Source organism: Aedes aegypti, chromosome 1, assembly GCF_002204515.2.
Source record: "Aedes aegypti strain LVP_AGWG chromosome 1, AaegL5.0 Primary Assembly, whole genome shotgun sequence".
In the NCBI taxonomy this organism is placed as follows: Eukaryota; Metazoa; Arthropoda; class Insecta; order Diptera; family Culicidae; genus Aedes; species Aedes aegypti.
This window is the reverse complement of record NC_035107.1, coordinates 153,509,204-153,525,761: the sequence shown is the minus strand read 5'-3', so window position 1 is coordinate 153,525,761 and position 16,558 is coordinate 153,509,204. Positions and strand designations below refer to the sequence as shown.

The 16,558-nt window shown below is 41.3% G+C and overlaps 1 protein-coding gene across 4 annotated transcripts in view; it reads left to right on the top strand.

The window, feature by feature from the left end:
* LOC5575432 (probable methylthioribulose-1-phosphate dehydratase) overlaps positions 1–16,558 on the top strand; it is a 172,858-nt gene that overhangs the window by 94,608 nt on the left and 61,692 nt on the right. For 3 of the 4 annotated variants that reach the window (XM_001655700.2, XM_011494673.2, XM_001655705.2), the window contains one exon: positions 67–174. The exons of the other annotated variant lie outside the window; for it this stretch is intronic. In XM_001655700.2, the coding sequence (XP_001655750.2) occupies positions 67–174 (108 nt within the window). The remainder of the gene's footprint in view (positions 1–66; positions 175–16,558) is intronic. 4 annotated transcript variants of the gene reach the window in all.

The following is a 16,558-nucleotide window of genomic DNA, read 5'->3' as shown; positions in this document are numbered from 1 at the left end:
TTGCTTCCTTCCAGGGTCACATTTTCTGTATTACTAACAGTAATGCTTATTTATATATTATTACAGATTAACAAAGAGCCAATGTACACCTTTATTCATGCTAGCGTATCGTGAAAAGAATGCTGGAGCTGTCATTCACACTCATAGTCAATCTGCAGTGATAGCTACCCTAGTGTAAGTATAGTTATTATATGTTTCTATTGATTTTTTTGCCATAATCCAAAGTGCGATCGCAGTTCAGTTTGAAAGCTGCGAATTTATTTGCAAGTTGAAAAAAAGGTCAAGAAAAATATGCAATCTCAAAGAACTAAATAAACGCCCAAGCAATCAAAAGTTCAGATTATACCTCATCAGTGAACTCGTAAGTTCAAACTCAAATACCAAATAGCTTTGGTATCAATGTGGTATCACGTTTAATCAAAGAACTAAGCACTCCTATAATGAACTTTAGTTTGATTAGGAAGTACACTGTGAGTTCAAGTAGATTTGAAGCAACTTGGTAAGGATAAAATCAGGGTGGGTATAGAGCTTAGTGACATTTGAACACACGAACACTCGCATACGCTCATCATACACAGTTTGTTTTTGTTTTCCTTAGTGATCCTTTATAGAGAGATAAGCGGAAGTAAAATGGAATGATTTGGCAACAGACCAGCAGTGCTGATTTTGTTCGGCGTCGAGAATAATATTGTAACACGGACATGACTTCCTCATTGCTAAGAAGCGTATTTTGTTTCGTTATAGATCTTTGAGCTACATATCAAAACTAATAAACAGCCGAAAACATCAAAAACTAAAAATCGCATTGACAAAAATTCAAAAAAGTAAAACATTCATTTTTTTGCTTCGTGCAAAATTACTTTTACCGAAATCATTTCAAGCGGATTACATTACTCCACAAGAAAAGTTCAAAACAAACATAACGCATGTTCGACAGACAGCTCTCGCTGCTCGATTGGTTCACAATTTGACAGAAATGTCAGCTTCCACGAATCTCTCTTATGAGCCATTTTACGAGACGTTTCGGAACAGCTGATCGCCGCAACGGCGTCAATTGACAGGAGACCTGGGATTAAATCCAGCGTGATTTTCAATAACGCCTCATCTTACCAAACGAGGACATGGAGAAAATGACAAAAATGAGATCCAAAAATGTTCGTTACTGCAACATTACACCTAGTTATTGTATCAGCTACCTCTTTGTTACCCATATTGCACATAAAAAAGCACTTTTGTGATCAGAAATATTTTAATAATTTTTCTCCATTTAAGTTTTCGCCTGGATGAAAAGCTACGCTAGAGATGCGCACAGTCATCAACCATCATCATCGCGAAAACTGACGACGATGATTGAAAAATCCCAGGTCTCCTGTCATTTGACCAGACTTCGTAAAATGGCTTATAAAGGATTCCCCACACGCTAGAACTGAAGTACCCATTAATGGGTATTATCGTACCCATTTCCAACTTAAGTGGTTTAACTCATTAAATGGGTAAAGCCGACTTACCCATTAAAGAGTATTCGACTGGAACTTCAAAACATGGGTATTTTTTACTCTTGATTAAATTTGTAAAAATGGGTAAAAAAGCCTCATCTATTTGCTGATTTCGCTTTGGATTTTTGGAAGAAGCTTTCAAGTTAGTTGTAAAAAGCTCAGTATAATATAAATGAAACATTTATTGTGTCTTATACAATTATAATTATATCTGACAATTTATAAGGTCCGATCGTAGGTCAGATTATCTGATGGCTACTGAAAGTCAACCACTGCCAATCCTTTATGAAGAATACAATCTGAATACTCTTTCTCGGAATTCCAATATAGGACTTGGGGCACCGCCTCCGGAAGTTTGCCACATCCATAGCCAGGTTCTGTAGAATAAATACCAATGAAAATGAACCTAGCAAAACCACATCAGAAATTACTTACCTTGAAACCACAGAGAAACAGACGTAACACTTAGAACATATCGCGATCAAAATCATAGTCGCGAAAACATGTACGTCCAATGCTAAAAACACTGTAGGTGGCCGATGGACCAACAGGTGGCGGTAGTGTGTAAACGTCAAACACGAACAAAAACGACGCGAGCGCTGCGGGTGGTCGATTGATCACCTACCATTTATTCGAATCGAACGTTAAAAAGTTGGGCGATGGACAGCAGTGAGAGTGTGACGTCTGTTTGTCTGTGTTGAAACATTACTCACGAATTTACACTCCATTGCCAATAGATCCGGCATCCAAAATAGATAGCACCATAAAAACCAACTGCAAAATGGCGGTGATTATTTTCGAACAATCAAGCGTGTTGAATACCCATTATTGTTTAACGAATAGAAACTGCATGCAGGGTTGCCACATATACAGAAATCTGATAAATATCAGATAAATATCTGTATTTTACAGATTTTCGCGAATATTTTATGACCAAGAATCTGTATATACAGATTACAGATATTTTGCTAAAATACAGATATACAGATTCTGTATACAGAATTTTGCCAAAATTATACAGATTTATACAGATTTTTGAGCAAATATGAAAATAAATATTTTCGAAAACCTTAAATTTAAAGGTAAGCTGTGACCTGTTGTGACTATTCTGCATTTCAGTTACAAATTATTAGTATTTTCTTGAATTTCTTGTTTAATCTCATGATTATACCAATTTTTAGGTATACAGATTTAAAATACAGATTTTTTTCTCCAGGATACAGAAATACAGATATTCCAAGGAAAAAATACAGATTTTAATGTGGCAACCCTGACTGCATGAAGGGGATTAATTACCCTTTATATGACATTAAAAAATACCCTTCTTCTGACAACTTGGTACTGATCATAAAAATGGGTATTTGGAACTCATTTAATGGGTACTTGAAAGTTAGCGTGCATTAAACATTTGACAGTTCAACAGCTGATTAAATCGATTCAGCAATACTCCACTGCACTGTGACGTCACGCATCAATTTTGACAGGTACTGGTCCTGTTGTTTACAGTTTGGACTTAGTACTTTTTTCGAATCATTCTTAATTTCGTGAAAGTTTGCTGCGAGGAGAGGTCAAATCCACTGCAGATACCCACGGATCGTATTATTCTATCTTCCTACCGTGGAAAATCGTCACCATCAGCATGCTAGTAATAGAAATGCGAAGATGAAAAAAATGTGGAGAAAACGACTAAGTCCGAAACGTAAACAACAGGACCAGCAGCTGTCAAATAAGTGAGGTTAGGCTCGTCATATGCAGCGCTCTATCGGTCGATTGTTGCACCGACGCTTATGGAAGTTTAACTCAGGGATCAACCGAATATCATCCAATTGAATAGGGTGTACCGACGTAATCCTACTAAATAGGTGAATAAGTCGATTGTTTCTGTAAAATCCAACAAAGTTGACCTACTACTTAATATCAGGTTTCATCGGTCACCCGATTTAATCTGGCGACAAATCAGTTGATCGCTGTGTTAATATTCCATAAGCGTCGGTGCAACAATCGACCGATTTTTCAACCTATTTGAACTGTCCTCAACGAAACTTGCACACGCTTTCCAAACTCATCAAAATTCATATGTAAATATCACCCAATTAGAATATGTTTTACCCGGATTCTTGGTGTTTTTCAAGACAGAGTGCATATTATTTTCCTCTGAGTTTCACAACTACCAATGTGATTGATTTTACTCAGGTGGCGCAGATGATTGATGCGTGCCACTAGTTCTCTCTTTTATTCTCCCGCTGTTCTTATGCAGCGCAAATAGTGACGTCACTATTTGCGCTGCATAAGAATTGCGTGATGGGTAGTGTGGTAGATCTGCATATCAATAAGCAGGCCCTGCTTTTAATGCCATTATTACTGAAGCTGTCAAGGAGTACAGATGGTAAAACATCACAATTATACCAAACGGTTTTATGTCAAACGGCTTTCTGCTAACTGCCAACTTCTGTCAAACAAGTTTTTGCCATTCGGGGTAGCCCCCGGATCTAGCATTAAAAAGTTGGCTATTCTGCACGAAATGTTGAAAAATCCACACTGAGGATATTGCAACTTCATCATCATGCGAATCTACTATAAAATTTTACCAAATGAAAAAAAAACATTTGATTTTCATACGATATTCAGTCACACGACCATTGGATATTCAAAACTGAAAAGGCAATATATGGCTCTTTTTCAGTGGTAGTAAAACGAATTCCAGAAGCAAAGAAAGCACCACGGAAGATGAACTAAACACAAAAAACTATGAAGGACCCTCGTGATCCCGGAGAAGAGGAAGACGTGAAGAATAAGAGAGTCCGTTGTTGTTGAAGATGCTTCAAGAGTTTTGTCTCCGACATCAATATTTCCCTTTCAAAATAATGAAAGTTTAAAAATATAAAACTCGTTGCATGAAACGAGTTGCCAAAGCGATAGATTCGATCTGTCGGGTCTGGCGCAGAATGCTCGCCTTAGAAGGGAGCAGCCGTAGCGATAGTTTCGAACTATCGGGTCCGGCGGAAACTGAAATGCTCGCCTATAAGGGAGCTGCTGTAGCGACGGATACGATCCGTTGGGTCCGGCGGTGAAAAATGCTCGCCTTAGAAGGGAGCTGCCGAAGCGACAGTTACGAACTGTCGGGTCCGGCTGAAAAGAGAACAAGATGCTCGCCTTAGAAGGGAGCAACCGGAGCGGATACGATCCGTTAGGTTCGGCGGTGAAAAATGCTCGCCTTAGAAGGGAGCTGCCGAAGCAACAGATTCGATCTATTTGGGTCCGGCTGAAATAAATAAGAAAAGCTCGCAGAATGCACGCCAGGAGCAGTTGAAGCTACTGTTTCGAACTGTCGGGTCCGGCTAAAACTGCAATGCCTTCCTGTATAAGGGAGCTGCCATAAAGATGGATACGATCCGTTGGGTCTGGTCAAAACAAAAAGCTAGTTTAAGGATCGCACACAGTGCAATAAACTTGTAAATAGGTGAAACGTCGTTGTCAAAAAAATAAATTGTCTGATGAATAAATGTCAAGGAGTACAGATGGTAAAACATCACAGGTAGTATCCACTTCGTAAGTACTGTGCAAAAGGATAGGACAATTAATGGCCAAGAAATACTTCAGCTGTCCAAATTACTTATGAGCTGTATCCAGTTGACAAGTAGAGCTGATTTCGTAACATTGGTAACGCCTGTCGTACAAATCAAATGGAGCTGTCACTATTCCATATATACACAAAAATGTGCCGCTCAATTATTCCGCAAGTAACAGTGCCACTTCGCTCATTCTGGATCAGCTGTCAAAATTACTTTCACGCACGTTCAGATCTACTCAAAAGTGAGTAGAATTTGACTTACTTCGGAACAAAGTGGAACTGCTCAAAAGTGAGTAACCTCCCTGTTACTCACTTTAGAGTAATGTACAGTTCTGTCAAACTTAGAGTAGCACTCACTCACTTTGTTGAATTTGAAATTTGCAAAAGTGAGTGGATGCCACTCACTTTCAAAACAATGTTCCGGGGAAAAAACATTATTATTTTCTTTTTCAAAATATAAATAAATATGGAATAATGGGCGTATCATTTATATATTTGATGAAATCCAAAAGGACAATACATAATGATATCATAGTAACCCGCATAAAAACGTATCATTCAGTGAATGGAATAAACCATTAATGTACAATATAACGTATTGGATACAATACAGCGTATTGTAATTGAATGTCGAAAAAACATTATTCTTGTTTGGATATACAATTAAAAAACAATATAACATATTGTAACTGTTGTTGAGCGATAAACGAATCTTGATTTTTGTCAATTTATTTCGTCGGGAGATGTTAAATTACAAAATTCCTGTGGAGATTTCAAATAATTTATTAGTTAAAGTAATTAGAAAATAGTCATAACGATTCTTATCAGGTATCAGGTATCAGAAGGCCGGCTCCAGAGGCACGTTCCCCACCAGTTGGGAGATTTGTGCCATCGCCATATTTGAGCCTATTTCATCATCTACCCGATGGGAGAGGAAAGGGAAGGGAAAGATGGGAGGAAATAGGAGTGGGGTCCCTTGAAGAGGGAAGCTCGCATAAGCGAAATGAGAGCATGTAGCTCCATACCACAATGGGTTCGAACAGCGCCCTAAAAAGGACACTGCAAAACGCATGAGCGTAAAGAGAGCCTACCCAAGTAACCACAAGCATTATATTATTGCATTAATTTGGTCGAAAGTCAACATTTTTTGCATTAATAATGTTATCATGCATTTATTCAATAACTGTCAAGCAATAATGCATTTGATTAACAATGTAAATGCTTTGTAGCATTATTTTAATATAGCATTATGCTAAGCGTTTAGAGTGAATATACAGTTATGCTGTCATACAAGATTGCATAACCTCATTGAACGCACTTGAATCTGTAATAAATAAGTAAGACGATCGAGCACGTTCGCACTCGCTCATTACGTTTTGTGGGATATGGAAGAATAATGAAATGACTTTCTTTCATCTCGAACCCCCATTTCATGATCCAAGGATATATGTATTCAATCAGAATTGTTGTATTTTATCTATCTTTTACTCATAAGGAGCGAGAAGAAATGTCGATCAATTTCTCTCCCCTAAAATCTTTTTGTTGGGCTATGTTTTGTGGGTTATGTTCTGTTATTTCCTCTACGAGAAAGAATGGTGATCAAATTCTTTCTATTGATGTTTCATTTGGTGAGGAAAGGAAATCAATCGCCGACGAGAATTCTTTCTATTCGCAATAATTGGGCCAATAGTAATGTTAATACACACAGTGGCTTCGTTTATAATGAACTTTTATCCTACCTTATTACATCAGCAGCTTTAGCACAGGACACCAACGCGCCAGGCATCCAGCACACCATCATCCTAGTTGTGGGTTCGAATCCTGATTCCAACAAAAAAAATCATTGAGCTGGTAAAGAAAACCATTGAAAGGTAGTCAATGGATTCATTGTTTTGTTTATTTTTAACGCAAGCCCTAAACATACATTATTTTAAGCTAATATACATCATGAACCCTAAATATACAAACATAAATGCTTTAGTAGGGCTTGTGCATTAAAACTGCTTTACCAAGTATTGCATTAATTTGGTTGTTGTGGGGCCCTTTCCCACTTTAATTATGCTTTATAAAGCTCTTAAAGGTTATGTCACTTTAAAACAAAATCTGATAGCGCACTATAGAGCAAACATAAAGTATGCATATATAGCTTCGTGGTTACTTGGGTATAGCTCATTACCACAGCGGGTTAAGAATAACAGAATATCCCGAAGATTCAGGCTTCTGAATTCAGTTTCACTTAATAAGTGTTTACCAAGTAATTGGAATCGCATTTGCGAAAAAACTGGACAGTTACATGTGGGGCGAATGGGTTATCCCCCTACCCCGAAATAAAGAAAAACTTTTTACTGTGTTTTTGCTACTTCCGTTATGATCAGTTCTTAGTTTGACGAGATCGCTCGCGCCGTGCGTCATTTTATATCGCTGTGTTAAGTTAATCAATAAATCGATTTGAAGAGATTTCGGGCGTTATTTCACTTACTCCGACCAAGACTTTCTACATGGGGGCTCAGCCCGGATGGAGTTTCCGTGAAATCTGCGCGAAAAAATAGTAAAATCGGTCGTTGAACGTTGTGAAAAAGTCGATCCGAAAAAGCAAGATGGCTGATCCGGTGGTGAACTTGTGTTCCACATTTACGAGAGTCGGACTTGAGCGCGAGTGTAAAAAGTTGGGCCTTACGACGAGAGGCAGCAAAGCAGTGATGGCGAAGAGAATTGTTGCTCATAACACCAATACACCTGCAAACGATGATCGTCAGAGCACCAACGACGAGGTGCACGACGGCAGCCTTGGTGACGGTGAGAACGATCCCAGAGACGACGCTTCCAGCAACGACGACGCTGCTGACGACGACGGCAGCATGAGTGGTGCATCCGACGACGCGGGTAATCACCACAACGACGACGAAAACGATGAAGTGAACAGTAGCAGCGACGCCGGAAGAGTTTTCCACACAGCTTTGCACTCGACACCGAAAAGCAAGAAGATTTCGAGCAAAGCTTCCCGGCCGTATTCTTTCCGCGATGTCGAGGACAGTATTGAATCTTTCGGTGCTGAAGACGGCCAAGACGTAAAAGTGTGGATCCGCCAGTTTGAGGAAATATCAGCTGCTGCATATTGGACCGACGAGCAAAGGTTGATTATGCTCCGGAAAAAGTTGTCCGGAACCGCGAGACGATTTGTGTTCACCCAGCGCGATGTGGGCACATTTGCGAAGTTGAAAAGAGCTCTAATTGCCGAGTTTGCACCTCTCGTGAGAGCGTGCGACGTGCATCGGCAGCTAGCAGCGCGTAAGAAGAAGCCGACCGAGCCGACCAGAGATTACATCTATGAGATGCAGCGGATTGCTCTTGCTATCGAGCTGGACGAAGCGAGCATCTGTGAATACATCGTCGACGGCGTGACAGATGACGAGTACCATCGCTCAATGTTGTACGAGGCACACACCATCAAACAGCTGAAGGAAAAGTTGCTCACATACGAGAAAGCACAGGCGAAATCGGTCAAGAAACACCGATCCGACGATCGATTCAGCGCCAGCCAGAAACGAGAGCGTCATGAGAAAGGAGAGGAGAAAAACACGAAGGCGAAATCCGAAGCAAAACGGCACTGCTTCAACTGTGGCGATCCAACGCATGTTGCCAGCGATTGTCCGCAGAAAGGCGACGGCCCAAAATGTTTTTCGTGTAACGGTTTCGGGCATCTATCGAAAGAGTGTGCCAAGAAAGGCGAAGAGCAGAGCACGAAAAAGAAGAGTGCGAAAGTAAACACGATCGAAAAACTGAACAAATCTCAACCGGCCGTCAGTGTGAAAATAAACGGCTACGAAGTACCGGCCATTGTTGATACGGGAAGTGAAATCACATTGATGCGGAAGGATTTGTGGTTGGATATTGAGAAGAGTGGCACCAAGCTGGGACGATCCGATATGAAAGTGCGCGGATACGGTGGGAAGGTGGAAATCGTTTGCGGAGAGGTAGTGTTGGACGCGAAAATCGAAGATAAAGATTTTGAAATTCGTTTTTACGTTGTGCCTCAAAATGCAATCGACATGCAAGTGCTGATCGGTATGGACTTTCTCGATGGTGTTAATTACTCGATCACCCCGGATGGTGTGCGTGTCCGAAAATATCCGCCCAGAGCCACGGAAGAAGAAGATGTGAAGTGGATCCGACGGATCGAAGAGTACGATGAGAATGAACTAACGGTACCCTATCAGTATCGATCGAACGTGATGAAGATTATCGAACAGTACAAACCGGATACCACTGTGACCGCGAAAAATCCTTTGTCGATCAAGCTGGCAGATAACGACGTAGTGCGTGAATGTCCCCGACGTCTTGCTCCGTTGGAAAAGGAGATTGTGCGAAAGCAAATAAGCGAGTGGCTCGATAATGGTATCATTCAACCGTCGGAAAGCGAATATGCCAGTGCAGTGGTAGTAGTTCCGAAGAAGGACGGTTCGCGCCGCGTTTGTGTTGACTTTCGCGAAGTGAACAAAAAGGTGATCCGTGACAATTTCCCGATGCCGAATGTTGAAGAGCAAATTGATCAGTTGGCAAACGCTCGAGTTTACACTACGCTGGATTTGAAAAACTCCTACTTTCACGTGCCAGTGGAAGAGAGTAGCAGGAAGTACACTGCCTTCGTCACTAGTGAAGGGCAGTACGAATTTCTGCGTGCACCGTTCGGTTTGTGCACAAGCGGCAATGCGTTTGGACGGTTCATCAGTGATGTGTTTAAAGACTTGATAATCGATGGCACAATAGTAGTGTTCGTGGACGATGTGATTATTCCCTCCAAGACGGAAGAAGATGGACTCGAACTGTTGAAGAAAGTGATGAGTGTTGCGGAAAAAGGCGGACTGGTGTTCAACTGGAAAAAGTGTGTGTTTCTCCAACGTCGAGTTGAATACATCGGCTATACTGTGTACGATGGGCAAGTGGAGCCCGCTCCAGGGAAAATCGAGAAGGTGAAGCATTTTCCCCAGCCGATTAACGTGAAGCAGCTGCAACGTTTCTACGGGTTGGCAAGCTATTTTAGAAAGTTCGTTCCGTGTTTTGCCGACATTGCACGTCCACTGTCCAACCTAATGAAGAAAGAGAGTGTTTTTGTCTTCGACGAGAAAGCTGTAGCGTCTTTTGACAGGATCAAGAATATCCTTGCTAGTTATCCAGTTCTACGAATCTTCCAACCGGATGTGGAGACGGAGGTCCACACAGACGCCAGCAAGATGGCCCTAGCAGGTATTTTGATGCAACGTTGCGACGATGACGGTAAGTTTCACCCATGTTACTACTACAGCCGTTTGACGACCCCGGCTGAACAAAATTATCACTCGTACGATTTGGAAGCTTTAGCAGTGATCGAATCTGTTAAAAAGTTCCGTTGCTATTTGCTGGGTCGTAAGTTTAAAATCGTAACCGATTGCATGGCGTTCAAGGATTCCATGCTGAAGAAGAGGGTGAATGCTAGAGTTGCAAGATGGGCAGGAATCTTGGCAGAATTTGATTACAATGTCGAACACCGATCTGGAGACAATATGCCCCACGTTGATGCGCTGTCGAGGGCAAACGTTTTGCCTATATCTGCTGCTGTGAGTGCGAAGATGCGTGCTGCTCTGGAACAGGAAGGAACCGTTGAGGGCTACTCCGTGTCGAATGGGGTTCTCTACAAGGAGAAGGATGGAAACCGACGTGTGTTCGTACCAGAAGCTATGGAGGTGGAGGTGATTCGATCGGCGCACGAGAAAGGACACTTCGGTGTGAAGAAGACGACAGAGAGGATTGATGCCGATTACTACATTCCAGGCATCGAGGAGAAAATCAAACGGTGCATCGCGGCGTGCGTTCCCTGCATCGTTGGCGAAAAAAAGAGAGGAAAGCCGGAAGGTGAGCTGCAACCGATTCCCAAAGGTGACGTACCGATGGATACGTTCCACGTTGATCATCTAGGTCCAATGCCGTCCACTAGAAAATCGTATAATTACATCCTGACCGTGATCGATGCTTTTTCCAAGTTTGTTTGGTTGTTCGCCACAAAGTCGACGTCTGCTGATGAGGTGATCAAGAAACTCCGTATCATTACCGACGTTTTTGGAAACCCAAGGCGTATTATTTGTGACCGCGGAGCTGCGTTCACATCGACACAGTTCAACAAGTTTTGCGATGAAGAGGGCATTGAATTACACACGATCATTACGGGTGTCCCTCGAGGAAACGGTCAAGTTGAGAGGGTGCACCGAATCATAATACCGATGTTAACCAAGCTGTCTGTGGCGAAACCTGATGAATGGTTCAAACACGTCGTTCCTGTGCAGAAATATCTCAACAACAGCTGGCAACGAGCAATACAGACGACTCCATTCCAGTTACTGCTTGGAGTGAAAATGCGAACGAAGGAGGATGAAGTCCTCTATGAGTTGCTCAACAAGGAGATCCAGGATCAGTTTGACGAGAAGCGATACGAATTGCGACAGATGGCGAATGAGAACATCCAGAAAATCCAGCAAGAAAACCGAAAGTATTACAATCTTCGTCGTAAGCCGGCAGAAGGATACAGGAAGGGCGACATCGTTGCAATCCCGAGGACCCAGTTCGGAGTCGGGCAAAAGGTGAAGCACCGGTACTTTGGCCCATACGAAATAGTTGGCGTTTTGCCAAACGACCGGTACGATGTTCGGAAGCTCGACGATGAAGCGGAAGGCCCGAAGAGAACAACAACCGCTGGAGACTGTGTGAAGCCGTGGGCACTTCCGGGCCAGAAGTGAAGTCAGGAAAGGCCGTGTGGGGCGAATGGGTTATCCCCCTACCCCGAAATAAAGAAAAACTTTTTACTGTGTTTTTGCTACTTCCGTTATGATCAGTTCTTAGTTTGACGAGATCGCTCGCGCCGTGCGTCATTTTATATCGCTGTGTTAAGTTAATCAATAAATCGATTTGAAGAGATTTCGGGCGTTATTTCACTTACTCCGACCAAGACTTTCTACATACATATCAGGTGATATGAAGTTCCATAATCGGAGTCACAACTATCACACACAAATGAGTCAGCACGCTGAATATTTGCCATGTGATAGTTGAGTCGGCAGTGGCCTGTCAACGCTCTGACCAAGAGACTGCAATTCTGCTTTGACAGATTTGTTAAATACTTCGCCACCCTTGGAGATGGCTCAGTAATGTACAATTTTGTTTGACGACATGACTCCAAATTATTCCAATATTGCTTGTGCTGAGTTGCCGCCCAAGAGTTTATCTGAAGCTTCACCCAGCACTTGGAAATTGGAATAGCCGGCTCAGGGCCAATGAAGTCATGTGATGCTCCATCGCGAGCTAGCTCATCAGCCAATTCATTTCCAGCGATGGAAGAATGGCCAGGTACCCATACAAGGTTTACAGAGTTGACTGAATTCAGTTCCTCAATTTGAGTTCGACATGCGATAACAAGCTTCGACCTTGAGTTGACCGAAGCAAGAGCTTTTATAGCAGCCTGACTATCTGAACAGAAGTATATGACTTTACCCATTACGCGCTGTTGAAGTGCTGATTGCACTCCACACAAAAGAGCAAATATTTCCGCCTGAAAAACGGTGCAGTTTCTACCAAGTGAGTAAAACTGATTCAGCCTTAGCTCACGAGAGTATACTCCTGCACCAGCTCTACCTTCAAGAAGGGAGCCATCATTGTAACATACTATATTGTTAGATATACTTCTTTCCAAATAGCCAGACGTCCACTCTTCCCGTGAAGGGAATTGTGTGGTAAATGTCCTGTAAGGAAAGTGACAAGCAATTGTGAGATCACTTGGAGCAAGGACAATTTTGTCCCAATTCACCAAAAGTGGAAACAACGAAGTGTGTGTAGATCTACGATTCACTGGATTTTTCTCCAGTAGATCCAGTACCCATAAACGGTAAGAGCAAGAAAGTGCTTCTTGTTTAAGATGTATGTGTAGTGGCGCAACGTCGAAAAGGGCCTCGAGCGCTGCTGTGGGAGTTGTAGAGAACGCACCAGACATCGCCTTGATGGCATCCTTTGGAGATGGCCCAATTTTGACTGGATTATTCTCACTTCACCCTTTTGCCACCACACAAGACATCCATATGCCAATATTGGTCGAACAACTGTTGTGTAAATCCATTTGATATATTTGGGTTTGAGGCCCCAAGTTTTACCAAAGGTTCGCCGGCATTGACCGAAGGCCATGCAAGCTTTTTTGACTCTGAAATCAATGTGAGGTGTCCATGAAAGTTTGTAATCTAGAATGACTCCGAAATACTTTACTTGATCATTCATATTAATCTCAGTGCCAAAAAGACTTAAAGGTCGAATTCCATCGCGGTTTCGTCTTTCCGTAAAAAGAACAATAGATGTTTTATTCGGGTTAACCGAAAGGCCATATTGGCGACACCAACTCTCGACTACCTGAAGAGCACTTTGCATCAGGTCGAATAGGGTGCTTATGCACATACCAACTATCAAAGATAGATAGTCGTCGGCAAATCCATAAGTTGGAAAACCGCAATTATTGAGTTGCCTCAATAGCGTACCTGCTACGAGATTCCACAAAAGTGGTGACAAGACTCCCCCTTGGGGGCATCCGCAAACACTCAATTTTCGAATCGCTGCTTGACGCAATGTCGAGAAGAGATGTCGGTATTTGAGCATTTGATGAATGCAATTGGTAATCATTGTAGGTAGCCCATGGTTTCGTGCGGCTTCCAATATGGCATCGAAAGACACGTTATCAAAGGCACCCTCAATATCCAAGAAAACACCCAAGCAGGATTGCTTCTGAGCGAATGCTTTCTCGATATCGTATACAACTTTGTGTAAGAGAGTCACAGTGGACTTTCCAGATTGGTAAGCATGTTGATTCACATGAAGAGGCTTGTTTGCCAAATAAACATCACGGATATGATGATCGATAATGCGTTCCAGACATTTCAGAAGAAAAGAGGTCAGACTGATTGGTCTAAAACTCTTCGCTTCTTCATACGACGCACGTCCTCCTTTCGGGATAAACTTTACAGTAATATCACGCCAGGATCTGGGAATGTACCCGGTAGCAAAACTGCTTACAAGTAGCTGTTTCAAAACATGTTTGATAAACTCAAATCCCTTTTGGAGCAGAACAGGATAAATCCCATCCGCTCCTGGAGATTTGAAAGGAGCAAAACTCTTAAGTGCCCACTGAATCGATTTAGTAGTTACGATACTGCGAGCCGAGGCCAGAGCCTCGTAACTACATGAAAAGACATTTGGTTCATCAGTTCAGTTCTGTCAAACTTACACGGAGAAAACGAAAAACCCATATTTGAGTTCTTTTTAACTTACTTTTGAGTTATTTTTCTCTCCCTATTTCATTCGCTCCTTCTATTGTTGTCAGAGAGCGAAGAGCAAAACAACCCAAAAACCGAACCTTTGTGCGTTACCTCAAATTTGAGTAAGTGGCACAGTACTGGAAGTTGAGTTATTTGATCTGCCGATTGAGTGAAAAGAACTTAGCCAGTAGGTATTTTTTCGCATGGCTGCAAATGAAAACAACTTCTACCCCATCAACTCAAAATTAGGTTAACGCACGAACCCCCGGAATTGAGTGGAATGAACTCACTTTTGAGTACTTCGTTTTCTCCGTGTAGAGTAGCACTCACTCACTTTGTTGAATTTGAAATTTGCAAAAGTGAGTGGATGCCACTCACTTTCAAAACTTTCCGGGGAAAAAACATTATTATTTTCTTTTTCAAAATATAAATAAATATGGAATAATGGGCGTATCATTTATATATTTGATGAAATCCAAAAGGACAATACATAATGATATCATAGCAACCCGCATAAAAACGTATCATTCAGTGAATGGAATAAACCATTAATGTACAATATAACGTATTGGATACAATACAGCGTATTGTAATTGAATGTCGAAAAAACATTATTCTTGTTTGGATATACAATTAAAAAACAATATAATATATTGTAACTGTTGTTGAGCGATAAACGAATCTTGATTTTTGTCAATTTATTTCGTCGGGAGATGTTAAATTACAAAATTCCTGTGGAGATTTCAAATAATTTATTAGTTAAAGTAATTAGAAAATAGTCATAACGATTCTTACTTTTGGTGATTCGTTTTCGCATCTGAAGATACAACTGAAGTGTTTGATTGAACTTCAAATTTTGCGCTTAACACCTAAATTTAGAATAAAGTTCGATTGACTTCAGTATATGTTGAAACAGATTTCATATCCTCACCTTAAGATTAACAAGATTGAAAATAATGATGATCGCATCAAAACTTAACAGCAATCTTCCAATTAAACAACTATATTAAGAAAAATAATATTGAGCTTCATTTATAAGTGAAATAAGTCGCTTAAGCTCACCTTAGCAGTAGATAAATTAGGTTAACAATCGATTGTTGTTATAATGATATAGGTGATAATTCAATGTTGGCTGTTACGCCACTTTTAGAAACTAATTGTAAATATAAATAATAATAAGTCGACCTTCCTACTACTGGTTATGCCTAACAATCCCTCTTTCGGGTATATGGGTGTGGTAATGCTTGGCCACCGGGGCTTAAAGCAGAGGGATCGTAGGGCTGGACGGGTTTGTTGATGTGACGGGAATAACACTCCCCCCGGAATACGCCGATGGTCATCTTGAGGTGTATCCTTACGAACGCCTACGTCAAGCACGGCGAGTCTTACGGCTGGGCACTCATAGATTCCGCTGCTAGTCTGCTCTTACCTGGCCATCAGCTCCAGCAGTTTGGCCAGCAGTTTCTTGGTGAACTCGGATCTACGATGATAACGATATCCTCTACTTCAATTGGTTTTGCTCGAGAGAATCACTTAGCACGGCGAACCCATTGCTTCCAGAATTGGTTTGCCAACGTTCGCGAAAGTTGCCAGCAGTTTCTAAGCACCTTGGAATTATCATCGTAGGGTACCCATGGTCTTAATCCATTAGAGCAGTGATTCCCAAAGTGGGCGAATTCGCCCACCTGGGGGCGATTTTCAGGTCTAGGGGGGCGAAAATTTGAAAAATGGAATTTGGGGGGCGAAAATACTAGAAAGGTGGCGAAAGTGGGAGAAACTGAAAACTACAATTCATTTGGGGAAACGACTCAATTTAATAGGAGATTATTCTCTAATAATATGAATATTGCACATTCCAAATCTTTCCCTCTATTTTTTTGTACCTTTTAACATTTTCTTCTAAAATCAGGATAGACAAATCATGGACACACTTTGTTAAAAACAAAATATATATGTAAAGCATCCACTTTTTTAAGCATAAGTGTGAAAACTCGCTATGAATTATGAACAGGCAACTAAAACTTACCCAAAACATAACGTATTCAATATTATTTTATTTATTTGTAGTCAGAGATAGTTTGAAAGTGTTCCTCAAGTGATGAATTTCATTTAACTATTAAACATTTTTAGATATTGGTTCAAGTATCTAAATGTAATAAATTGATGTTTTA